We start from the raw sequence: 26230 nt of genomic DNA, 5'->3' as shown, positions 1-26230 counted from the left end.
AAAAAAAAAAAAAAAAAAAAGATAAAGGGCTGGAGATATGACTTAGTGGTTAAGGCACTTTCCTGTGAAGCCTAAGGACCCATGTTCAACTCTCCAGATCCCATATAAGCCAGATGCACAAAGGTGAGGCAAGCACAAGGTCACACATGCCCACTAGGTGTCGCAATGGTTTGGCAGTTGATTACAATGGCTGAGGCCCTGGCCTGCCAATTCTCTCTCTCTCTAAAATTATAAAAAAAAGTATATTTTTTAATTAAGGTGGAGGGGGCTAGGAAAATGACTCAGCGGTTAAGGGCACTTGCCATGTAAGCATGAAGCCTGAGGCTGCCTGACTTCAACTTCTGAGAACCCACGTAAAAAGCTGGGCATTTGAGTTTGAGGCCACCAGGAGGCTACATGGTGAATTCCAGTTCAGCTTGGGCTAGAGCGAGACCCTATTTAGAAAAACCAAAAGGAAAAGAAAAATTTAATTGCATAAAAAATCCTCAACTTAGCTTTTGTCAATTTCAATTGATAAAAATATGCTGGAGCTAACACTAGGCTCAGGAAAATGAAGTAAGCATTCAAAATGTTTAGTCCCACAAGCCAACAAACCAACTTAAAATAAGGAATAAGGTATCATTTATCAAACTAAAAAAGGGTCTTCAGGACATCTATAACCCAAGTGGGGTTGGAAACACAGACTAGAGAATCACGGGGGCTCACAGACCAAACATGGCAGCTCTGGATTGAGGGAGAAACCTCATTTCAAGGAAGTACAGAGATGAGCAATACCAACGGCACCCAAAGTTCTCTGGCCTCTGCATGCACGCACACAGCTCGCACGTATCTGTATACACATGTGTATATACAATGATACTATACACGCATAGAAAAATAAAGGAAGAAAGAAAGAAAGAAGTGGAAAGCTATTGAAGAAGACACCCAGTGTCACCCTCTGGCCACACTCATATGTATGTGCATTGTGCACACTCATAAAAATACAAGATAAAACACAAAGATGGAAAATAAATATCAAACCCTAATTTATGTCTGGTGGTGTGACACATACCTTTAGTCCCATTACTCAGGAGGTAGAGGTAGGAGGATTGCTGTGCATTCGAGGCAAGCCTGGGACTACAGAGTGAGCTCCAAGTCACCTGGGTTAGAGTGAGACCCTACCTTGAAGAAAGAATAAAAGGGTTGGAGAGATGGCTTAGCACTTAAGGCTCTCACCTGTGAAGCCTAAGGACCCAGGTTCAATTCCCCAGAACCCATGTAAGTAAGATGCACATGGTGGTGCATGTGTCTGGAGTTTGTTTGCAGTGGCTAGAGGCCCTGACATACCTATTCATTCTCTGACACACGCTCTCTCTCTCTCTCTAATAATTAAATAAATTTTTTAAAAAACCAAAACTCTAGTTAATTATTTCTTAATTTAATTTATTATTTGTTTTCTTTCTTTTCTTTTCCCCAGGTAGAGTCTTACTCTGGCCCAGGCTGACCTGGAATTCACTTTGTAGTCTTAGGGTGGCCTCAAACTCATGGAAATCCTACCTCTGCCTCCCAAGTGCTGGGATTAAAGGCATACGCCACCACGCTCTTGTTTTCTTTTTTTCTTTAATTTTTTTTGTTCATTTTTTATTCATTTATTTGAGAGTGACACAGAGAGAGAGAGATTGAGAATGGGCGCGCCAGGGCTTCCAGCCACTGCAAACGAACTCCAGACACATGCACCCCCTTGTGCATCTGGCTAACGTGGGTTCTGGGGAACCAAGCCTCGAACCGGGGTCCTTAGGCTTCACAGGCAAGTGCTTAACCACTAAGCCATCTCTCCAGCCCATCTTGTTTTCTTTTTTTAAGTAGAAACTTGGTATGGACACACCATGTGTTGGTATCACCATTTCCCTCCCTGCCCCCATTCACTGAGGGCGCTCCTCAGTGGGATTGCTGGTAATCACCATGGGGTTGTTGGGAGAGCAGCAGTCAGTCGTTGAGGTGGGGGGGTACAATGCCTCTGGATAGCCCCTCCCACCCTGTGGCTCTTACAATCTTTCTGGCCCCTCCCACAAAATTCCCTGAGCCATGGTGGATTTTTTTTTTTTATTTTAAATTGTATTTTATATATTTATTTGAGAGAGAGAATAGGAGCGCCAAGGCCTTCAGCCACTGCAAACAAACCAGTTGCATGCGCCACCTAGTACAACTGGCTTATGTGGGTCCTGGGTAATCAAACCTAGGTCCTTTGGCTTAGCAGGCAAGTTTCTCAACCACTAAGCCCCTGGCTCTGTTTTAAGCACAGGGATTTATGAACTTTAACATCAAGAAACAGGTGGGCGTGGTGGTGCACGCCTTTAATCCCAGCACTCAGGAGGCAGAGAGGTAGGAGGGTCATGGTGAGTTCAAGGCCACCCTGAGACTACATAGTGAATTCCAGGTCAGCTTGGGCTAGAATGAAACCCTACCTTGGAAAAAAAAAAAAAAGGAACCAAACCCAGGTATGGTGGCGCACACCTTTAATCCCAGCACTGGAGAGGCAGAGGTAGGAGGATTGTCATGAGTTCAAGGCCACCCTGAGACTACATAGTGAATTCCAGATCTGCCTGGACCAGAGTGAGACCCTACCTCAAAAACAAAAAAAGCAAAACTAGAACCTAACAAAAATTTTAAATAAACAGACTGTATAATCTACTCATACTATGGAAGTTTACATAGAAATAAAAAGGTAGGGTCATGAGTTGAAGGCCACCCTGCAGCTTGAGTGAGTTCCAGGTCACTTTATTGTTTTTGTTTTTTTTTTTTTTGGTTTTTTGAGGTAGGGTCTCACTCTGGCCCAGGCTGACCTGGAATTCACTATGGAGTCTCAGGGTGGCCTCGAACTCACGGTGATCCTCCTACCTCTGCCTCCCAAGTGCTGGGATTAAAGGCATGCGCCACCACGCCCGGCTTCAGGTCACTTTAAAGTGAGACCCTGCCTCAAACATGTATGCAGTCTATCTACATTAGATCACATGACTGAATCTAAGGAACATAGTGTTGAATAAAAGAAAATGACATCACAGAAGAGTATGTCAGTATTACTCTTACAGTGACTAGAAATTCAAAGCCAGATGTCCTCGTGTACACCTCTAATCCTAGCATTCAGAAAGCTAAGGCAGGAGAATTGAGATCAGAGGATAGCCTACACTATTTTGAATATTCTTACTTGAATCATTACACAAGTCCTTTTTGTAAACATGTTTTTAGCATTGTTAGAGTGGTATTGGAATGTTTAACACTATGAAGAAGTGCCAAATGTTTTTAAAGTGCCATTTTCCAATCCTACCGGCAGTGTCTGTGGCTTCTAATTTCTTCACATTCTTCTCAACACTTGTTATTCTCTTCCTCTCTTCATCGCATTCTCTCTCTCTCTCTCTTTTTTTTTTCCACCCCAGGCTGACCGGGAATTCACTATGGAGTCTCAGGGTGGCCTCGAACTCACAGCAATCATCCTACCTCTGCCTACTGAGTGCTGGGATTAAAGGTGTGCGCCACCACGCCCGCTTACGTTCTCTTTTGTTGCTGGTGATTGAACCCATCCTTGGGTGTAAAGTGATGACTCTGATTTTTACTTTCATTGCCCAATGACTGAGGTTGCTGAGCATCTTTTCATCTATTTATTGACATTTGTATTCTTTTCTTCGAGACATGTTTGAGTTCCTTTCCTTTTTCTTTTTTTTTTTTAAATGAGAGAGTGTGTGTATTAGCACATCAGAGCTTCTACCCACTGAAGTCGAACTCCAGACATGCGTACCACCTTGTATTCATGTGTGACCTTGCACACTTGCATCACCTTGTGCATCTGGCTTACCCAGGACCTGGAGAGTTGAACATGAGTCCTTTAAACTTTGTAGGCAAGCACCTTCACCACTAAGCCATCTCTCCAGCCCCCTTTTTATTATAAGCTGCAAATATACTGTGTGTTATTTTAAAAAAACACTGGAATAGGTTAATATTGTATATATGTAAGTACAATGATTGAGAAGGGGCGGTAATATGATGGAGAATGGAATTTATATTAATGTATATAATAATATATAATATATATTTTTGGTTTTTCAAGGTAGGGTCTCACTCTAGCCCAGGCTGATCTGGAATTCACTCTATTCTCAGGGTGGCCTCGAACGCACAGTGATCCTCCTACGTCTGTCTCCCAAGTGCTGGGATTAAAGGTGTGCACCACCACGCCCAGCCTTAAATAATATTTTTGCTTTTGCTGTCACTTAAATTTTCACATTACTCTTTGATGTGCTTGCACATGTATGCATGGGTCAGTCTGTCTCTCTCTCTTTCTGTGTGCTTGTGTGGTTATCTCTGAGTTAAAGTGGACACGCCACAGTGCATGCATGGAGGTCAGAGACAACTCCTGGTCCTCTACCTTGTTTTTAGGCAGTTTTTCACTGTTTACTATTCCATTCACCAGACTGGCTGGCCAGGAGCTTCCAGGAAATACTGATTTTCCTTTTTCCACCTCCTGCCATGCTGTAGCATGCTGGGATTACAGAAACCTGCCATAGCTTCTGGCTTTTCCATGGGGTCTGCAACTGAGCTCAGACGCCACCTCATGGCCAGAACTTTATCCACTAAGCTGTTTTCCAGCTTCACATCACTTTGTTGTTGTCACTGTCGTTCTTTCTGAGGTGAGAGTTGCTGAGGTTGACCTTGAACCCCCAGGCTCAAGTGATCCTCTCAGAATAACTGAGACCACACCATTGCACCTGATTCCCTCACTTTGGCAGCATTTTATCATTAGTTCTAAGATATATTGAATCAAATACAAGCAAAAAGTTAGTTTTTATTTTGCCTCTTACAACAGAAGACTTTGTTGGCCAAGATTTGATGTAAGATGTTACCATTCACCTTCCCTTGCCCTTTAGGTGACCTGCTCCATGTCTGTGCCCTCCCCTCTTTGCCCCACATTCTCTGGCACAGATCCTGCTGTTTTATTAGCAGCCTAGTTGGACTGGAATTCCAACAGGGTCTGAAGAAAGGACTTAATAAATTTTTTTTTTTTTGAGGTAAGATTTCACTCTAACTGATGTTGACCTGGAATTCACTATGTAGTCTCAGGGTGGCCTCGAACTCACAGTGATCCTCCTACCTCTGCCTCCCAAGTGCTGGGATTAAAGGCGTGCGCCACCACACCCGCTCTCAGCAGAATTTTATTTGTACTCATTCCTAGTGAAAAGGTTCAGGATTTGATCTCCTCGTGACCTCATTTGCAGACTGGGATGCAGACTGTGGTTGGTTCAAAGGGATGTGTGCCTGTAGTGTGGAAAGGGACAGAATGGCTCTTAGGTAAGAGTGTAAGAACCACAGTGAGGAGTCTCTGATAATGTGACAGTGAAGGAAATGTGTTTCAAATCCATTGTAACAAGAAAATGCAAGCTCCTATGCTCGTAATTGTGGAAATAGGCTGTGTTCTAACATAAATTTCTATAATTTCATATACTAATTAATATTCAGCACAGGATTCTGGCTTTAATCTTGTCTTGTACAGACTTTTAAAAAAATTTTGTTCATTTTTATTTATTTATTTGAGACCAACAGACAGAGAGCGAAAGAAGCAGATAGAGAGAGAGTACGGGCGTGCCAGGGCCTCCAGCCAATGCAGATGAACTCCAGATGCTTGTGCTCCCTTGTGCATCTGGCTCACGTGGGTCCTGGGAAATCGAGCCTTGAACCAGGGTCCTTAGGCTTTACAGGCAAGTGCTTAACCGCTAAGCCATCTCTCCAGCCCCCAGACTTGTTTTTATTTAAAGTCTGCTATTATCAGAAATAAAGTCCCTTTTCTATCCTCCCCCCACCCCAGCTGCCTCAGTTTGCCTGTGAAGAAAAAGGTTCACAAGGCCAGTCTAAAATTAATATAGTCAGGGCTGAGGAGATGGCTTAACAACTACAGGTGTTGCTTGCAGGTTGGAGAAATGGCTTAGCAGTTAAGGTTCTTGCCTGTGAAGCCTAAGGACCCAGGTTCATTTCCCCCGTACCCATCTAAGCCAGATACACAAGGTGGCGTGTGTGTCTGAAGTTTGTTTGTATGGCTGGAGGCCCTGGCATGCCCATTCATCCATCCATCCATCCTTCCTTCCTTCTTTCCTTCCTTTTTTTCTTTTTTCCATCTATCTATCTATCTGTCATCTCTGTTTCTCCAATAAATAAGTAAATTAAATGTTGTTGTTGTTGTTTTTTAAGTTGCTGCTCGTAAAGTCTGTGTGCTCTGGTTCAATTCCCCAGTACCCATGTATAGACAGATACACAATGTGGTACATGCATCTGGAGTTTACTTGTAGTACCAAAAAGACCTGGTGTGCCCATATTTGTTCATTCACTCATACTCTCATTCTTTCTCCTTGCAAAATAAATAAATTTAAAAAACATTTAAATATAAAAATACGGTCATTTAATTTTCTGTTTTCTGGTATAGGAACAGCCTCACTTGGTTAGATAGAGGAAAGGTACTAGAGGGTCCAGTTTAGTGCGTATAGCTCAAATAGTTCCATTGTGGTTTTTTTTGTTGTTGTTTGAAACAGGGACTCACATATCTCAGGCTTGCTTCAGACTCATATGTAGCTAAGGATAGCCTTTTCAACAACTGATTCTTTATTGTTGTTTTTTGAGGTCGGATCTCACCGTAGCCCAGGCTGACCTGGAATTCGCTATGTAGTCTCTCAGGCTGGCCTCAAACTCCCAGCAGTCGTCATACCTCTGCCCCCAGAGTGCTGGGACTAAAGCCACGAGCCACCACACCTGGCCTGAGTTCTGCTGCTCCTGCCTCTGCCCCCAGAGTGCTGGGACTAAAGCCACGTGCCACCAAACCCAGGGCTTTGTGCATGCTACCAACTGAGCTGTATCGCCAGCCTTCCTTTTTTTCTTCCTTTCCTGCTTTCTTTCTTTCTTTTTTTTTTTTTTGGAAAAATACTTAGAAAAATACTCTTATTAAATAGAATAAAAGCCTATTTGGGCAAATTATATTTTCTGAGTGTACTTGGGTTTTGCCTTATGATGTAAGTGAAATTTTCGGAGGGGGATTGGATTTCTCATGCTTTTACTACCTATTAAAGTCACTATTTCATTCATTCAGTAACACTTAGATCGTAGGTGTTCTGGTTGCTGCCTTCATTGGGCTAACATTCTATATATAGAGGGAAGTGTCACACAAGTAAAATTACAGTAAGAATTGACCTGTGTCTTAATTAGAGAAATATAGCATATGCATAAAAACATTGCTAGGATATGTCCTTAATTCTGTAAATTAAAACGGTAATGTCTGTCTCACCCTTATTAAAAGCATGACTGCATTATAAAACCTCCCTTAAAGTATAACCTTTTAAAGTAAGGGCTACTTTGATTTATAAAGCAGTAGACACCAGAAAAAAAAATTGTCAGGCAAAAGAACAGCTCTTTGATGAGTAATAGCAGTGAGGGTCCGGTACGAGGGAGAGTGTGGCACAGATATCTCTGTCTGCCTGTTCTACAAGCGGTATGAACTTCTTTCCTAAGACATTTCAGATTTGCCTGTCTCTTTTCCCACTCAAAGCTTTGGCTGTTAATGCCAGAGTCATGTCTCCAAGACAGTCTACATACTGACCACTGCCGCCAGAACTATCTTTTCAAGGGTCTTACCTAAAGAAAAGGGAGACTAATAGCTTCTTTCTTCCTGTAGTTTGCCCTCATGTATTTTTCTCAGTGTTGCTCTGAACATTATTTTCCCCCTGAAGATGCAAAACCCTAGGTTCTTTCTTGGCAGAAGAGTTGTCACCAGACAGGCCTTTCCAGGAGTAGTCCTGCCTTCTTCAGACTGTGGGAAGCAACCCCGGAAGCCGCAGAGCCTGCATGTTCACGTTCGTGTTTGTTCTGTTCTTGCAGATATCTCCACTGGACCTTCTTGGTTAAATCAGGGACTACTTTCAAACTCTGCACAGTCAGCTTCAAATTTAGACCTGACCCCTGGTGCCACTTTACCTCAGTCCAGGTATGTATTTTTTTTCAAGGTGAGAAAAGAAAGCCACAGGGCCTGACTCCCATGGAGGGAGGGCAGGGCTTTGTGACTGCTGCCCGAGGCTGCAAAGGCTTGGGGTGGATCTCACTAGCAGCACCTCCTTCCCATTTTCAGTCTTGTGATATCTAAAGATGTCTATACCGCATTAACGAACCTGTGTGTTTTAACTATTTGCTAGTGTTAACCAAGGGTTGGCCTTGGATGCTGAAGTGGCCTTAGCAACCGGGCAGCTCCTTGCCCCAAACAGTCACCAGTCCAGCAGTGCCACTTCTCACTGCTCTGAGTCCCGCGGCGAGACACCCTGTTCATTCAACGACGAAGATGAAGAAGATGATGAGGAAGACTCCTCCTCCCCAGAATAAAGACAGGAGAACACTCACATTTTATTATTCAGTGCTCATGTGTGTTTTAGTGTGAGCTCTCATTTTTGGAATGATCGCTTCCATCTTTGCCTGTTTGCACTGTGTGTTCAGTGACAGCTGGAGAAACACAATCAGCAAATACATGAAGGCTCAGATGATTGAAATGGAAGTTAACACAGTGCGAATGAAAACTGTCAGCACAGCAATAGATCACACCGCCAGCAAAGCATGCTTTCTGAGGAGATAAAGGGGGAATAATCCTGGAAGAATTGGCAGCATGAATGAAATTCATTTATTTTCCAGAGAGTAGGGTCTTTGAATTCCCCACACTTGTGTGATCACTTTAGAACTGAGATGGCTAAAGGAATAGTCCATTCTGACGATCATGTTTTTACTTCCCTGCCTGGGCTGCCTGTCCCAGGCAAGAGTGAGCATGAATATGCTGGTGCAATGTGCAGTGAAGGCTGCAGATTGCAGTCCTGTGCCTGAGGAGCTCAGATGCATTGCTGGGGTGCTTCATGCACCCACTGCCTTAGCCTCTAGAAAGGATCGAGCGCTGACTCTTAAGTACTTAAGTGACGTTTAGAGTAACTTATAGTAAAGCTGAAATGACCATTAGTAGCCAGTGCACTGGTGCATTAAACTTACTAGGGCTACTTCTGGAAGCCAAAATAGAGTAGCATTTCCATGTGCATTAAAAATGTTGCCAGCACTGCCTTTTGCCAGCATTCTAAATCTGGAGTTTTACCGAGAAGGAAACTATGTCTATAGTTTTAATCAAAGCTATGCATTTTATGCAGCTTTTTCATTTACAATGAAACAAAGAAGCAGAGTCCTTTGACCAAATTGCTTGTAGCTACCTGTAGTACTGTGTGATTTTACCCTTGTGCAATTTGTGAGAATGAACCAAATGTCATTTCTTTTGTCTTGAAAGAAAAGTCTATTTCAAGAATATGAAAATCAATGTACTCTTATACACGTTACCTTTTTCATATTTTAATAATCAAAATTACCATATTAGATTTATTCCTAGGTGAATTTCATTTTGAAGTAACCCAATATTCAGTGTTTTTTGTTAAAAACCTTGAACACTCCAGTTATTGGATCTGCACTAGAGTGGTATGCACCCATTATTTCAAAGCCAGAAACACTATGGGAACTCCAACTGCTGTGCATTCATGACCTGTGCTCCTCTGACTGAGGAGCATGGGGCATCCACCACCCAAGCCCAGCCCAGCCTAGCTTACTAACACAGTAAGGCCTTAAAAAGGAGCAAAGAATGGTAGAAGAGCCAGCTCCAAAACTGACTTGAGCCATGGGCATTTGTTCCAAGCCTGTGCATCTGGCATCTGTGGGCCTGTCCGACACCCCATGCAGCCCAGCCTGCTGCTTTCTGAAGCTCGGGCTTCACCTTGTGATGCCTTTCTAAAGCATGGACTGTGCTTACAATGAGCTGGAGCAGAGGGCTTTAGCTGGCTCCAAAATCTTGAGGCCATCAACACTGATAAGTACAAATTCAGCTGAGGCTCCTTTGAGAGGAAGTTCATTCTGTCAGAGGGAAGCAGTCCAGAATGCCCAGGGGCTATATAGCAGGGCCCATGATTCTACAGGAGGCATTTCTGGCTGGAAAACTGTTGGGCAAAAGGTCAGGGTTTCCTTTCAAGCCATCTTCTAAGGAGCTGCTGCCTCCTCAACCAGTCTCACCCTTTATGTCTCTATAGTAAGGGGTCCTAGCAGGGACATGGAAAGGCCAAGGACCACAGCTGCTTTTTAGTCTTCAAAATACTGAGCTATAGGTCCCACCCTGTTTTAAAACTTAAGGCAAATGCATGGATCATACCCATTTCTTTACTGAGCAGTAAAATCCTTGCTAGAGTTCTTGGGACCTTGCTTCCTGCTTCTGTCTCTAGCTCTATCCCTGTGGCAGTAGTGCTTTAAGCTGATGAAATACGGGATTTTAAAAGCCAACCCAAAGAAGTGCATTGATGCAGCCTATAATCATGGCTCTTGGGAAATGGAAATCCTCTGCTACATAGTGAGTTCAAGACCAGCCAGGCTACAATAAACCCTGTTGCAAAAAAACAAAAGCAAAGACTAATTCTTACTGGTACCCCACCACTAGCCATCTGAACTATGGCTTGTGGTGTGACAGGAATGGCCTTATTCCTCTATGATGTGGCTGGGTTACTGCTGAGGACATCTCAGAAAGTGCTGCTATGGTCACTAGGTGGCACTTGGATGAAAAACTAGGTTGACTGAGGCATGACAGTGTACACATGCCATCCTTACAGTCAAGAGGTAAGCCAGCCAGGGTCGCAGTCACTGACTGCCTCAAAAACACTAAAAACCAAACCAAAAAAATCTAGGTCTAGATGTTGAGAAAGATAACTTCTGTTCTTTTGAATTTCCTCTAAACCTATCCATTTGGGTCTAGAGATTAGCACTAAATCATAATGTCATGTAGAAATCAAGTTGAAAAAAAATATTAGGAAATTATACTCAGCAACATCTATTTCTTTGTAGGGGTGGCACATAACTTCTTTGGACACATTCATCACCTCTCCCAGAGGAACTCATCACACTGCTTAGTGGAGAGTTCAAGAGACCCTCCTCTCCTGAGGGTCAGTTTACTTCTCAGAGTGGAGTGTTAGGAAATTCTTGCTCTAGGCCTGCAGTGCCTCCCAGATTCCCTCACAACCCACTGGAAGTTTGTCTCTTCCTCAAGCTGTATTCACGGGGAGCGATTTAGCATTTGTGGACATTGTGCCTTAGGCAGGAATCTTTAGTGGGAAGAAAACTATGCAGTTTCAGGATAAAAGGAAAATCTTTCTGTTACCAACATGTACAGTTAAAATAGTACTCTGCCATTTTTGAAAAATAATGTCAGGATCTTCCCTCAAAAAGAAGGTAGCCCCAATCTGTAATATAGCTCAGTTGGTAGAGCACTTGCCTAGCATGCACAAGACCCCAGGTTCAGTTCCCAGCACTTCATAAAATCAACTGTGGTGAACAAAGACCAATAATCCCAGCACAGATGGTAAAAACAGGAGGATCAGAAGTTCAAGGACAGCCTGGGCTACTTGAGACCCTGTCAAAGGAGTCGTCACTTTTCTATACTTCACATGAGCCACTTCGGAGACATGACTCATACCAGTTCTGCCGGCGTCCTTGCAGCCCTGTATCCCACTCAAAACTTAGCTGTCAGAGACAGCACAGTTGCTCCAAGTGTGATGTGATCTGTACCCCTGGGACAGTCTGAATTCATGTGTGCGTGCATGCATGTGTTGGGTGAAGTGGCAGGGGATAAGAATAACCTTAGGTGTTTGGGCTGTTATCAGACCCAGGGAGAGGAGCCTGCTTCATTTTATAAATGACTCTACTACTGAGCTTACCCTCCATCAAAGTGGATTACCCCTGCTCTGAATCTGCGATGTAGGCCTTAAGCCGTGGTGCTTTGGTGGTAAGTGTGAGGCAGGAATTGTAATGGAGTTCGGGGTGAAAACACCAAACTTGGTTAACCTTAGTAATTGTCAGCTAGGAGGACACTAGCAAGTCCAAGAAGTCCCCCAGTGAGCCCCATTACCTTTATCACACCTGTACCGTAGGGTGGGGGCATAGAGAACACCTCCATGTTCCTAAGGTTTTTCTGCATTAGATCGTGAAAGGTGATCCTCAGTCCACATACAGGCTGGCTTTGGTGAAACTGCACATGAGACTACCTAAGAACCAGTTCCCAGCTGGCTTCCCCATCTTCACACACTCCAAGCAATCACCTCCAAGTGGTCATGCTCATTAATATGTAATTTTTGAAGGTCACAGTATGTGCCAGAGGCCCATACCATGCCATCTGCATGACCCTCAGCAGTGTGCCTTCCTGCTCCATGTGAGCCAAACACTGTTACTCCAAAGGGAAAGCCTGCTCTTGCTAAAGATTATACATTTAAAAGGCTGAAGGGCCCATCTCAAGTATAACATTGTCAGGAAATAGCCCCTTAATAACAAACCATCTCTAGAAAGTGTTGGTTTATCTGTGAGATTCAGTTTTCCTACATATATCTGTATTCACAGTATGCTTAAGGAAAAAGCATTTCAGACCACAAAACTTGGGCACTTGAGCAATTGTTTCAAAGTTCCTGATGGGTACAGACACTGTGGGTAACCATCCTCGTGGGGTTGAGGCAGGAGGAAGGATATTCATTTGTACTATGTTCTGCAATTTCTTTTGGACCAGGAAGAATCTTGGGTCATTCTTATTTAAATGCAAGAACCCTGTAGAATTCGGCATGATGGCTCTTCGCTGTCCCAGTCCAGAGGGAACTGCTTGTAGAGCTGCTTTCAAAGCAAACTCAGCCACAGTGAAAGGTCAACACTTGGGCATTCTTCTCCGAGGGCCCCAGAACATCTCTTGTGTCCACTCATTCAGAGATGAGAACAAAGCTTTTCTGGCACAGCGTCCCTCGGCCTCTGTGGCAGTCTGTTCCAAAGCCCTGGCTGCTGCCTCGACGAGGGTCTCATTGTCTTCTGCTACTAAGTGCCAAAAAGCTGAGGAGCTTAGAGGACTCCACTCCCAAGCTCAGTGTGTAGTGTCTTGGGCTAAAGGGCCCATTCACCCTGACATTGGTGGGGGTCTTGAGAAGTTGCCATCTGAGACTTCTCTACCACACTAGCTCACTTCTATCTAAGTCTGTTACAAGGCAACTTGTCTAGATCATTTGGACTTCACAAGCCATCTCTTGGCCGTGCTTCACCATGCCAGGCATCATCTAAATACAGATGGTCTGGTAATTCTGCTTGCTCAGACTCAGCTAGAGGGGTAGTGGTGGTGGTTCTCATACTGAAAGGTCTCTGATAACCTCCTGCTTCTCTAATCCAAAACTTCTTGACCAATTGCAATTGTTTTTCCCACTACTACCAGGTCAGGTTCAAAACCATTCTGAGCTGGGCGTGGTGGTGCACGCCTGTAATCCCAGCACTCAGGAGGCAGAGGTAGGAGGGTCGCCATGAGTTTAAGGTCAGCTTGGGTTAGAGTGAGACACTACCATTAAAAAAAAAAATGTGTCCTGAGAAAGGGGACCACTAACCACTCAGCTCTTTTAGCTCTGCGGTCCATGGTTCAGCAGAGGCCCCTGTCCGTTCACCGCCACACACTTCACCTTTGGCCAGAAGGGGGAAGGAGCAGGCCATGAGCCTAAGTCACCAGGTTCACTTTCATTTAAAGATGCTTTGCTGTGCCGCTAGGTTTGTCTCCAGAAAAAGCATAGTCCTGTTCTGTTTTTCTGCATGAAGGCTGCACCGTGGTGCCACATGCTTCAAGCAACTTAAATGAGAGGTGAAAGCAAAATGCAGACTCTACATCTGATTTGCCTCATGTACACTTTCCTGCTATTTTGTAGAATCTCAAAGTTTGTAAATAAATACCATTATTTTTATATGGAAATTTTATAGAAGAGCTATTTCTATATACTTAATTATTCCTGGGGTTTTTGAAATGGCTTCCAGTAGATGCCTAAGCAACATTCCACTAAGGGTGGCTCGAGGAGCACCTGCAGTGGAGTAGACAGGGAACTTGAAAACATTTGAAAAGAGTATAAGTCAAGCTTGAGAAGAAACTGTCAGTCTGTTTTATGATTTGAATGAAACTTTAGAAAATAAATAATTTAAAATAATGCTGGTGTCATTATCAGTGGCTACTGGAGGGAGGTGGGGTACTGCAGTGGTCTTCCTAGCCCCACAGGTAGTACTAAGACCCTCTTAGCTGAGCCCCTCGCCGGGCACCTTCATCCAGCCAGTAAGGAGGGAGGTTCAAGAGCTTTGGAGGGCCACCTGACCTCAGAGCTGAGGCCTCTGGCGACAGCAACAGTGTGCCATAGCCCGCTCAGCCTCTGCTTCCTGGGCTACCCACACAGGCTCCCTGGGACACCCTCCAGTGTGCCCCACCTTATACCTCCTGCCGCACCTGGTAAGTTTCCAAGTTACAGTCACTTTAGAAGAGTTAACGTCTTTAAGATGCTAGAAACAATTGTTCAGCTGGTGTTCAGGAAAGTTATTCTTGTCTTGCCTCACACCAAATCAGCACTGATAGAGCAACAGAAGTGAATACAGAAGGCCATGTCCCAAGTGGAATGTCACCTGGCCTCTAAAAAAGACAGAAGATTGACCCCTCAGCACTTTTGCTAAGCAGTGCCCACCTGCCGGGGGGTGGGGGGGTCAGCCAGATGGCCTTTGTCCCATGAAGCTGAGCAAGACAAGGCTTGGGAGGTAGGGAAATTCAGGGATCGCAAAGCAGTGGGACTTGAAAAGATCCAAGGAGTGGCTCTGTGTTGACCCAGTGAGAGTTGGTAGCACCCCTTTCCTCCGTGACTCCCTGCAGCATGCTAGTGTGTGTCCTGTGCTCTGCCACTTGGTTCACATGTGGGAGTAACCACAGGATCACTTGAGCATAAGAAGTGCGCCGGCTCTTGTGCCTGCACGACGGGATCACTGGTGGCCATTGTCAGCCACTGGGCGTGCTGCCGTTGGCCTCAGTGATCCTGCTCCTCTCTGCCCGCCTTGCTGAGCACAGGCTCCGCTGCCAGCCTTGCACTGATGTTCCTCTGCCCTTCCCGCTTTTCTAGCCCTGGATGTAGGTGCCACCTGTCCCACTGCGGAAGGTTGCCCAGTGCCCAGGACCTCCCTAGTTGCCATCTTGGCCACCTTCCTGACAGGCCTTTCCAGCCTTGCTTAAACTTCCTTTCAAGAACTCTTCCGAGAGCATAAAATAAGTGGGATAAGAGCATAAAATAAGTGGAAGAAGTCCTGGAGCCGGTGGGGAAACCATTCCCCTTCTGAATAAGGTTCATTTGTCACACTTGATGTAAGTCTCTTTGGGACACTGTTGCCAGTGGACACAGTAACCATCATTCAGTGACTTCCTTCCTGACTTCTTCCTTGTTCTTTGTCATATGCTGAGGTTCTTCCACCGTGACTCTTTGTCCATGGTTCTTGAAAGACTGGTCTCATTTAGAAGTTAGTAGACAGTGTGTCTCTGGTCTAAAAAGGGATGGTCCTAGAGTGTGACATCCATGGGAACTATTTCCAGGTTCTGCTAATAAACATGGTGTGCGAGTGAGGGTGGCTGGGGCAAAACCCTGGGCCTTGAACCTCCCAGGCCAAAGCTTTGCCACTAAGCTCCACTCATGCCCAGGCCTTTTTTAGGCTTCTAAATTCTGGGCTGGACAGGGCTTAGCCGTTAACACGCTTGCCTGTGAGGCCTAAAAACCCATATTCAACTCCCCAGATCCTACATAAGCCAGATGCACAAGGCGACACAAGCACAAGGTCGCACGTGTACCCAGGGTGGCACACGCGTCTGAAGTTTGATTGCAGTGGCAGGAGGCCTTGGTGTGCCAATTCTCTCTTGCTCTTACAATAGTGGCACACGCCTTTAATCCCTGCACTCGGGAGGCTGAGGTAGGAGGAACAGTTCCTGAGTTCAAAGGCACCCAGAAAATAAAGTGAATTCAAGGTCAGCCTGGACTAGAACCAGAACTTACCTCGAAAAAGCAAAATAAAACAAAAATCTAACAAAGGGAGCACTGTATTGGACCCAGCAAAAGGTACTTTAGCGAAATTTTTTTAAGGTAGGGTCTTGCTCTAGTCCAGGCTGACCTGGCATTCGCTATGTAGTCTCAGGGTGGCCTCAAACTCACTGCAGTCCTACTTCTGCCTCCCAAGTGCTAGGATTAAAAGCGTGCACCAGCATGACCAGCATGCAGTGTATTTTTAAGGCACCTAGATACTGTCTGGTCTTTGTGAAGAGTTGCCAGGATGGAGACAAGGTAAGAGACCTGGAATGAGCATTCTGCACAAAGGGTGCCAGTCTATCAGAAGGACAGATTTTTTAGGGTGGGTTTTTTTTTTCTTCCTTCTTTCTTTCTTTCTTTCTTTTTTCTTTTTCTTTCTTTCTTCAAGGTAGGGTTTCACTGTAGCCCAGGCTGACTTGGAATTAATTCACTATGTAGTCTCGGGGTGGCCTTGAACTCACAGCGATACTCCTACCTCTGCCTCCCTAGTGCTAGGATTAAAGGTGTGTGCCACCACACCTGGTAAAGAACAGATTTTTTTTTACTTCAGTGAATGCTTTTTGGGATTTTTTTTTTTTTGAGGTAGGGTTGCACTCTAGCCCAAGCTGACCTAGAATTCACTATATAGTCCCAGGGTGGCCTCGAACTCACAGGGATCCTCCTACCTTAGCTTCCTGAGTGCTAGGATTAAAGGCATGCACCACCACGCCCAGCTCTTGGGAATCATTTTTAAGAACAAGAACATAAGACCTGCACAGTATTCAGCCCACCAACATTTTGTCATGGATGATGAAGGAGAAAAATAGAAGAGGGAGGGCTGGAGAGGTGGTTCAGTGGTTAAAAATACTTGATTGCAAAGCCTATCAGCCTAGTTTGAGTCCTTAGGACCCACATAAAGCCAGATGGGCATTCAGTTGTGGTGGCAAGAAACCTGGAATGCCCATACATACAGGCAAATAAATTTTTTAAAATATAAATTTATAAAACATAAATTTAAGAAATAGTTGCAAAGAAGGCGTTAAGTAGAAGTGGTGGGAGGGGGTACAAAAGAAGGTGCTAGGAAGGGATTATGATCAAATCACAAGTATGAAAATGAACAATAAAGTTTTTTAAGGGTGTGATGGTGCATGCCTTTGATCCCAGCACTCAGGAGGGCAAGGTAGGAGGATTGCTGTGAGTTCAAGGCCAGCCTGAGACATAAGGAATTCCAGGTCAGCCTGGGCTACAGCAAGATCCTCGAAAACAAACTTTTGTCAGGCATGGTTGCACATGCCTTTAATCCCAGCAGTTGGGAGACAGATGTAGGATTGCTGTGAGTTCCAGGCCACCCCGAAACTACACAGGGTCAGCCTGAGCTAGAGCAAAACCTTATCAAAAGACCAATTTTTTTTTTTTTTTAAACCTGGGCATAGTGGTGCATGCTTGCAACCCCAGGACTAAGGAGGCTAAGGCAGGAGAATTCTGCTTTGACTGCCAGCCTGAGATACCTAATGAGACCTCAAAAAAAAAAAAAAAAAAAAAAAAGAGCAAGGGCTGACAGCTGGGCCCACATCTCAAGAGAATCCAGCCTGGGCCGTCGCCTTCCACTCCCTACCTGTCACCACCAGTTGACAAGCACAGTCCAATATAGTGAAGAACTCAGATTAACTGAGTTTACATCAGCTGATGGGTAAAGAATTCACTTGTGTATGTCCAAAATCCAAGGCCCTGAATGGACTTACTTATTTTGTTTTCTCAAGGAAGGGTCTCACTCTAGCCCAAGCTGATCTGGAACTCACTCTGTAGTCCCAGGTTGGCCTCAAACTCCCTGTGTAGCAAAGGAGGACCTTGAACTTCTGATCTTCTTGCTACCATGCCTGATTTATGTGGTGCTAGGGATTAAATCCAGGGCTTCAGTAATGCTGGGCAAGCACTCTCCATGTGAGCTACATCTCTACCCCTGTTCTCAAAACTTTTAATGACTCTACTAAAGTATAACTGGGGCCGGAGAGATGTCTTAAGATGTTGAGGTGCTTGCCTGTGAAGCCAAAGGACCCAGGTTTGATTCCCCAGTACCCATATAAGCCAGATGCACAAGGAGGCACATGTACTTGGAGTTCGTATGCAGTGGCTAGAGGCCCTGGTGTGCCCATTCTCTCTCTACCTCTCTCTTTCTCTCTCAGATAAAATATTAAAGTGTGATTGAAGGACAGTGACGTGCATGTACTTACAGTACTGTTGATCCATGCAGAGCCCCAAAGACCAGTTACTACAACCAAGAAAAAGATCACATTGGTCTGACATAATACTATAAATGTGTCCCTGTGCCCCCTGATATGCTTTCTACCTTTCCCATCTTGGGTTCATAGGGCTGTGAATGTGTTGGCATTTCTAGAACTGTAAATGAATTTCAACAGTGCTGCCTCTTTGGGATGGCCTTTTTTTTTTTTTTATTTTTATTTATTTATTTATTTGAGAGCGACAGACACAGAGAGAAAGACAGATAGAGGGAGAGAGAGAGAATGGGCGCGCCAGGGCCTCCAGCCACTGCAAACGAACTCCAGACGCGTGCGCCCGCTTGTGCATCTGGCTAATGTGGGACCTGGGGAACGGAGCCTCGAACCGGGGTCCTTAGGCTTCACAGGCAAGCGCTTAACCGCTAAGCCATCTCTCCAGCCCTGGGATGGCCTTTAAACAAAACAGTTTTTATGACACATAATTTTTGCAGGGGTTAATAGTTTATTTAAAGTAGAGGAAGGGGTGGGGCAGATTTAGGGAAAACCAAAGACAGTATGAATAAACCAAATGGCAACCTACTTACTTATTAGGTAACAAGGGTTTAAAAAAATAATTGTTTCTGGTTTTTCAAGGTAGGGTTCAATGGTTAAAGTGCTTACCCATAGAGCCTAGTGCCCACGTAAAGCCATATGCACAAAGTGGTGCATGCATCTGGAGTTCATTCGGAGAGGCTGGAGGCTCCCATTCATTCTCTCCCCCATGCCCCTCCGGGCACTCAGGTGGCAGAGGTGGGAGGATCCCTATCAGTTCAAGGCCAGTCTGAGACTACTTAATGAATTCCATCCAAGCTAGAGCGAGGCCCCTACCTCAAAAAATAGGTAAAACTCCCAAGGCTTTTTGAAAGAGTAAAGGTGTATGAAAAGCTGCGCATCATGGAACGGCATTTCCTACAGGGTGGCCAGCATCTGCCCATCCTCTTACCAACCCAAATAGGCAAGCCAGGACCAAGCAGTGTGCCCGCCCGCAGCTTTCACTGTGCCTGTTGACTCAGACTTGGCAGAAGAGTAAGGAGACAGACTGACAGCCAAAAAGTTCACAACTCTTGGCTTCATCCTTGCCTGGGTGCCAGATGGAGACCCTCGAAGGGATTCTCTTTAGGGAGAGATGGCTTGTTCGTCCAGGGCTTCTAACAACAGTTTCAGTGGACATTTCTGTTAACTCTCGCTTGGGATAATTACACACAAGGGCAACTGTTACCTTCCTGTTGGTCTGCTGCCAAGTGACTTGTCTGTATGTTGACTGCAGGTAAAAGGCAGATCTGGCCAGAGAAACAGACTTGCTGTGAAGAGAAGATTTCTTCCTGTTTTCTCCCCACCCCAAAGCTTTTCTGAAAGGTGCCCCAGAGGCTGCAGGGCTGGGCTTTGGCCAAGGAGGCAGGTGCCTGCTGGGGCAGGCTGTGAGCACTCCTAGTCATCAAGACAAAAGACAGACACAGAGCAGATGGGGAAAGGCTCTATGGGCAGAGCAAGTAGAAATGGACCATGGCAGCACCAGACTATGGGCCATGCCAGCCTTAGACAGCAACAGCCCACTCACCACCAGAAGCCAGCTCTGCAGCCTCGGGCGCTGAGGGAAGCTTCGGCTGGCATTTTCTTTTCCTTCCTTCCTTCCTTCCTTTCATTCCTTTCTTTGTTTTGTTTTGTTTCGAGGTAGGGTCTCACTGTAGCCCAGGCTGACCTGGAATTTACTATGTAGTCTCAGAGTGGCCTTGAACTCACGGCGGTCCTCCTACCTCTGCCTCCCAAGTGCTGGGATTAAAGGCATGTGCCACCACACTTGGCCAGGGCTGATGTTTTCTGTCAGGGTGAAAACTCCAGCAGAGACAGCATTTGTGAGTGAGCAGGGGCGCAATCTCTCTTCTGTCGACAGGTCTTGTTTGCAGCACTCAACAATTCTGATCCCCTGGAGGAGTTAAAAGTACATTGGTGGGCTGAAGAGATGGCTTAGCAGTTAAGGTACTTGCCTGCAATACCAAAGGACCCAGGTTCGATTCTCCAGGACCCACGTAAGCCAGATGCACAAGGGAGCTCATGCGTCTGGAGTTTGTCTGCAGTGGCTGGAAGCTCTAGCATGCCACTTTTCCTCTCTACCTGCCTCTCAAATAAATAAATTACTAAAATATTTTTTTAAAGTATGTTGAAGCCGGGCATGGTGGTGCACGCCTTTAATCCCAGCACTCGGGAGGCAGAGGTAGGAGGGTCACCATGCGTTCGAGGCCACCCTGAGACTACATAGTGAATTCCAGGTCAGCCTGAGCCAGAGTGAGACCCTACCTCGGAGGGAAAAAAAAAAAAAAAAAAAGTATGTTGGGTCTCTGCTGAGCTCGAGACAAGTCATTAATCTGCTCTATGACCTGAGATGAGCTTGCCATTTGAAAAAATTCAGTTGCCCTCTCTTTAAATATGTTGAGTATTTGAAAAAATAGGTTGCTTGTGAGTATTCCAAAACCCATAAAATAGTACCCCAGGTATAATCCAATACCAAAACTCCAATTTTCCAACTGGATATAGCAATGCATACCTGTAATTCCAACACCCAGAAAGCAGAGGCTTCAGGGTTATTTCATGTTCAAGGCCACACTCAGGTGTATTGCAAGTTCCAGGGCAGACCAGGCTAAAACAAAACAGTAAAAAAGGTGTCCCTGTTCCAACTCCCCACCTTCAATTTTTCTATAGAATGCTGTCATGTCCTATAACAGTATTAGAACACCTGTTAGTTTTGTTGGCACTCTTCTTTATGTGGTGAAAAGTGGTAGTTCTGGGAACAAAATTCAGGGCTTTACATATATTACATACATACAAACATCCTCCTACTGAGTTGAGTCTTGGTAATTTTTTTCTTTTTTTGGTGGGGTTAAGAGTTGAAGTAGAGTCTCACTCAAGCCCAGGCTAACCTGGATCTTACTCTGTACTCATGTACTCTGAACTCATGGTGATCCTCCTACATCGGCCTCCCAAGTGCTAGGATTAAACCGGGCATGGTGGCGCACGCCTTTAATCCCAGCACTCAGGAGGCAGAGGTAGGAGGTAGGAGGATTGCCATGAGTTCAAGGCCACCCTGAGATGAGAGTTAATTTCAGTTCAGCCTGGACCAGAGTGAGACCCTACCTCGAAAAACCAAAAAAAAAAAAAAAAAAAAAAAAAGAACCAAGTGCTAGGATTAAAGTTGTGAGCCACTTCGTGCATCTGGCCTACACGAGTACTGGGGAATCTACCCTAGATCTTTAGGCTTCGTAGGTAAGTGCCTTAACTGCTAAGCCATCTCTCCAGCCCCTCCTAATAAAGTTTTTAAAATACTTTATTTGTTTATTTGCAATCAGAGAGAAGAGAGACACAGAGAATGGGTCTGGGTACACCAGAGTCTCTAGCCACTGCTAATGAACTCCAGAAGCATAAGCCACTTTATGCATCTGGCTTACATGGGTTCTGGGGAATTGAACCTGGGTTCTTAGGCTTCACAAATGCCTTAACCACTAAGCAATCCCTCCAGTCCTTCTTGATAATTTTTTTTTTCAAGGTAGGGTCTCACTCTAGCTCAGGCTAACCTGAGGTCACTATGTAGTCTCAGGGTGGCCTCAAAATCATGGTGATCCTCCTACCTCTGCCTTCAGGGTGCTGGGTTTAAAGGCGTGCACCACTATGGCCAGCCCCACTTGATAAATTTTTAAGAAAATATTAACACCTTTGGTAAAGTGTGTAATTTGCACATTCTCATTTATTTACTTATTAGAGGGAGAGAGAGAGTAAAAGAGAGAGGCAGATAGAGAAAAAGAGAATAGGTATGCCAGAGCCACAAGCCACCGCTGATGAACTCCAGACACATGCGCCACCTTGTGGATCTGGCTTATGTGAGTCCTGGGGATTTGCCATCTCTCCAGCCCAATTTGCATATTCTTTTGTTGTTGTTTTTCAAGGTAGGGTCTTGTTCTAGCCCAGGCTGACCTGTAATAATTCACTATGTAGTCTCAGGGTGGCCTTTGAACTCATGGCAGTTCTCCTACCTCTGTCTCCCAAGTGCCACCATGCCTGTCTCAAAATATATATGTGTGTGTGTGTGTGTGTGTGTGTGTGTGTGTGTGTGTGTATATAATTTTTTTTTGTTTGTTTGTTTTTGATGTAAGGTTTCCCGCTAGCCCAGGCTGACCTGGAACTCACTACCAATTTGTACATAGTTGGTACCTTCCTTCCTCCTCTATCTCTGTCTTTCCCTGTGGTGGAAGAGCTCTATGCTCTGTGGCCAGAGCACTTGCTTGAAGAAAAGAGACCATGGCTGCTTGCCAGCTACAGATGAGCTACAAGCTACTGCACTGAGGAGTTCTGCTCAAGCTTAACTTTGAGGCTGAAAGGAGGAAGCAAGTGAGGGAAAAAAAAATCTTCATTTCTTGAGAATTGCATTAGACAATCTCTGAACTATAACAAGAGGAATGTATTTGTTTCATGTGACTTTCATGCTTGTGGTTTCAAGGCAGGTTCAGTCAGCACCTGATTCACAAGTTCTGGGGCTGAATGAATGACAGAACAGCATACTCTTTAACCTTTGGCTGCTTCCTAATAGCCACAATGTTCTCACCTTAGCTTTGTGACCTGGGCAAGTGTCAGATCCTGGTCTCCTATGTATGATATTTTGTCCTTGTTCCTGCTGGGTTGAGTTGAAAATAAAAAGAACGAGATGAAGAAAAGTGTGAAAAGTTACAAAATGTAGCATTTTCTGGCTTCTAGCGACTGTATTGTAGAAGCAATAAAATCCACGGATCCAGGCTGGAGAGATGGCTTAGTGGTTAAGTGCTTGCCTGTGAAGCCTAAGGATCCCAGTTTGAGGCTCGATTCCCCATGACCCACATTAGCCAGATGCACAAGGGGGCGCACACATCTGGAGTTCGTTTGCAGTGGCTGGAAGCTCTGGCGCGCCCATTCTCTCTCTGTCTCTCTCTGCCTCTTTCTCTGTCGCTCTCAAATAAATAAATAAAATAAACAAAAAAATTAAAAATCCACGAATCCAAGGGGAGAAAGTGTGTGTGGGAAGGAGAGGGCAAGACTAGCCTCTGCCACTTCCTATCAGAGGCACATGAGTCTGGCACACACCCAGCACAACTGTGCCTTCCAGTCTCCTCATTCCCTCTGCACCCTTTCTCCTTTGTTTATTTTCTAGAAGCCATGGAAAGACCATGGAAACATGGGGGCCACCTGTCTTTTACAGTTCCAGGCCCTGTCCCAAATACCAAAACAGTTGCTTCATTCCCCCCCCCCCCCCGCACACACACACATCCACTCCAGTACTAGCCAGTTGAAACCAGCAGACACTGGTTTTGCCATACTAGTGTGGGCAACTGCTAACAAGATAACACTTGCCAAAGAAGTGAATGGGCATGAGAAGCAAACAGGCTTTATCTGTTCCATTCACAAAATGTAGAATCAAAACAAGATGACTAAGAAAAAGACAAGTCACAGTTCCAGCCAGATCTCTGTGAACCTGCCTGCAAGTCCTTCCCTGAGATTTGAGCACTAGAGTGAATAACGATCCCCAGGTCTCACTTGGGTTCTAGCTGTACCAGTGAGCTGGCTGGGTCCTTCTGCTCAACTCAGATGGAATTCCTGGGCACCTTCAGTGTCAAGGGCTAGTGTGTTGGGCTGGTAAACTGAGGCTTACAAGCCTTGAGAACGAGACTGAAGGGTCCAGATCTTAGACACCACAGATTTACAGTTCCAAGTGCCCTGATTAGATTTATGGCTTTGGGTCCTGATGTCAGCAGCCTGGTGCCAAGAGCTAGTGAATTTCTCAGCTATGAATGGCAGCTAGTATTACAGCTCTTGAGCATCAGGAGTCAGGACCTTCAGCCTTCAAGGCTTGGGCAGCTCCCAGGAACTTCTCCAGTGGCCCTGCCCTGCAGTTTCTTACCCACTGCCTTCAGCAGGGTAGTCCTGTTCTCCCCCCCACACACACATCTTTACCACCTGCTTTTGCCCAAAGCCACTAATGAACACTTAAGCTGCCCTGTGGCTGCCACTCTCACCTGTGTGTTACCAGGTCATCTTGCCCTACTTACGATAAAAATCTCACCAAGAGGCAAGAAAAGACCATTTGGGAGAAACTCTTTTGTTGCAAAATCACTAAGGGACCAAATGGTGTCTGGCTGACCGGGGGGCGGGAGCTGAGGCAGAGATGTCTTAGCAGTTTAAGGTACTTGTTTGCAAAGTCTGCAGACCCAGGTTCAGTTCCCTGGCACCCACATAAGAGGGCTAGAGAGATGCTTAGTGGTTAAGGCACTTGCCTGGGAAGCCTCAGGACCCAGGTTTGATTCCCTAGTATCCATGTAAGCCAGATGCACAAGGTAGCACATGCATCTGGATTTCATCTGCAGTGTCTCGAGGCCCTGGCATGCCCATTCTCTATCTGACTTTGTCTATCTCTCAAATGATTATTTTAAAAGTGTCCAAAAAGAGCCCAATGTGATGGCTCTTAATCCCAGCACTTGGGGGAGGGGACAGAAATATGATCAGTGTGAGTTTGAGGCCAGTCTGACACTATAGAGTGAGTTCCAGGTCAGTGTGAGCTAGATAAGAGTGAGGTCCTACCTTGCAAAGAAAACAAGTGTTCAACTGGGCAGCCACAAGGTCAGTTCACATTACCAGAGGAGCTGCTAGACTAATAGTTCCTGATCCCAGGCTGAAGAAAAGGTCTATCTGCTGCTTATGAAGGGTCTATACGTGGTGGGGTGATTTGGCATACATCCAGCACTTGAGAAACAGAGGCAAGAGGATCATTGTGAGTTTGAGACCAGCCTAGGACTGCATAGTAAGACACTGTCAGGGACAAATGCCTGAACAGCTGGGTCCCAGCGTGTTGCTCATTCACAGACAAACAACAAAGACGTAAAAGGAACTCAAGAGCCCAGTGTGCTGGATACAGAAGAACCTACAGGTTGAGATGTCCGTGCATATCCTTGGGTTCTGAAGAAACCCTGGAGCATGAATGCGGATGCTGAAGGATCCAGGGCTTGCTCCGTTCTTGGTCCAGTTCACCCAGACAAGCTCCCCTTACTCCCTCAAAAACACACCATCGCCTGAGGCCTTTTCATGAAATCTCAGAGGGACACCTGGAATGATCTAGATCTACCCATCCTCTCCAGGGCCCCCTGCACATCACTGTCACCACTCTCCTACCTCCTGAGCTGTCTAGTTTAGGGTCTCTGAGACCATGTCCTTCTGTTCTGCATGCTCCAGGATGAACATGCCATTCCCTGGCACACAGGACTGTGATAACAGTCGTCAGGCTCTCCTAACTTCAGCAAAAGAAAACGGGGCCAGAAGATCTGGGGAGATGGCTCATGCCTCATATGAGCTGTTCAGTGCACCTGTAATCCCGGCGCCAAGGTAGACAAGAGCAGCCCTGGGGCTCACTGGCTAGCCAGTTTGGCTGTCAGAGGGCTCCAGATACACTGAGAGCCCCTCTCACATACACACGTGACCAGAAAGTACACACTAGTATTCATGAGCACGCACACCCACCCAAATTTGGCAGACACCAGTGAGATGATTTGACTTACATGTCCAGATGGCATCTCTCTACTGCTTCTGGTTGAGATTGACTTTGCTTTCATCTGTACTCATTAGCATAGAAATGCAAGCTGTGTTCTTTTGGGGAAAGGGGTGAAACATGGTATTCAGGATTGAACCCAGGACTTCACCCATATACTAGGCAAGGATTCTACCACTGACCTCCATCCCCAGACCTTAGTTTTTCTTGATGTCAGGTCTCATTCTAGTCCCAGGCTGGCCTTGAACTCTGTGATCCTACCTCTGGTCTCCCTGGGGCTGAAGAGAATGGGCGTGCCAGGGCTTCAGCCACTGCAAACGAACTCCTAGTGCATCTGGCTAACGTGGGTCCTGCGGAATCAAGCCTCGAACTGGGGTCCTTAGGCTCCATAGGAAAGCGCTTAACTGCTAAGCCACCTCTTCAGCCCAATGGTAACATTTTCTTTCTTTTTTTGGTTTTATGAGGTAGGGTCTCACTTT

At 45.5% G+C, this 26230-nt stretch overlaps 1 protein-coding gene across 9 annotated transcripts in view; it reads left to right on the top strand.

Annotated features, from left to right (window-relative positions):
• Positions 1–14045, top strand: part of Tfdp2 (transcription factor Dp-2) — a 207423-nt gene extending 193378 nt beyond the window's left edge. For all 9 annotated transcript variants that reach the window (XM_045136287.1, XM_045136285.1, XM_045136283.1 and 6 more), the window contains 2 exons: positions 7885–7990; positions 8196–14045. In XM_045136287.1, coding sequence (XP_044992222.1) covers positions 7885–7990; positions 8196–8379 — 290 coding nt within the window. In that variant the 3' untranslated portion in view covers positions 8380–14045. The remainder of the gene's footprint in view (positions 1–7884; positions 7991–8195) is intronic.
• Positions 14046–26230: the final 12185 nt, after the last annotated feature.

Source organism: Jaculus jaculus, chromosome 17, assembly GCF_020740685.1.
Source record: "Jaculus jaculus isolate mJacJac1 chromosome 17, mJacJac1.mat.Y.cur, whole genome shotgun sequence".
Classification (NCBI taxonomy): Eukaryota; Metazoa; Chordata; class Mammalia; order Rodentia; family Dipodidae; genus Jaculus; species Jaculus jaculus.
The sequence above is the reverse complement of the archived record's forward strand: the minus strand, read 5'-3'. Positions and strand labels throughout refer to the sequence as shown.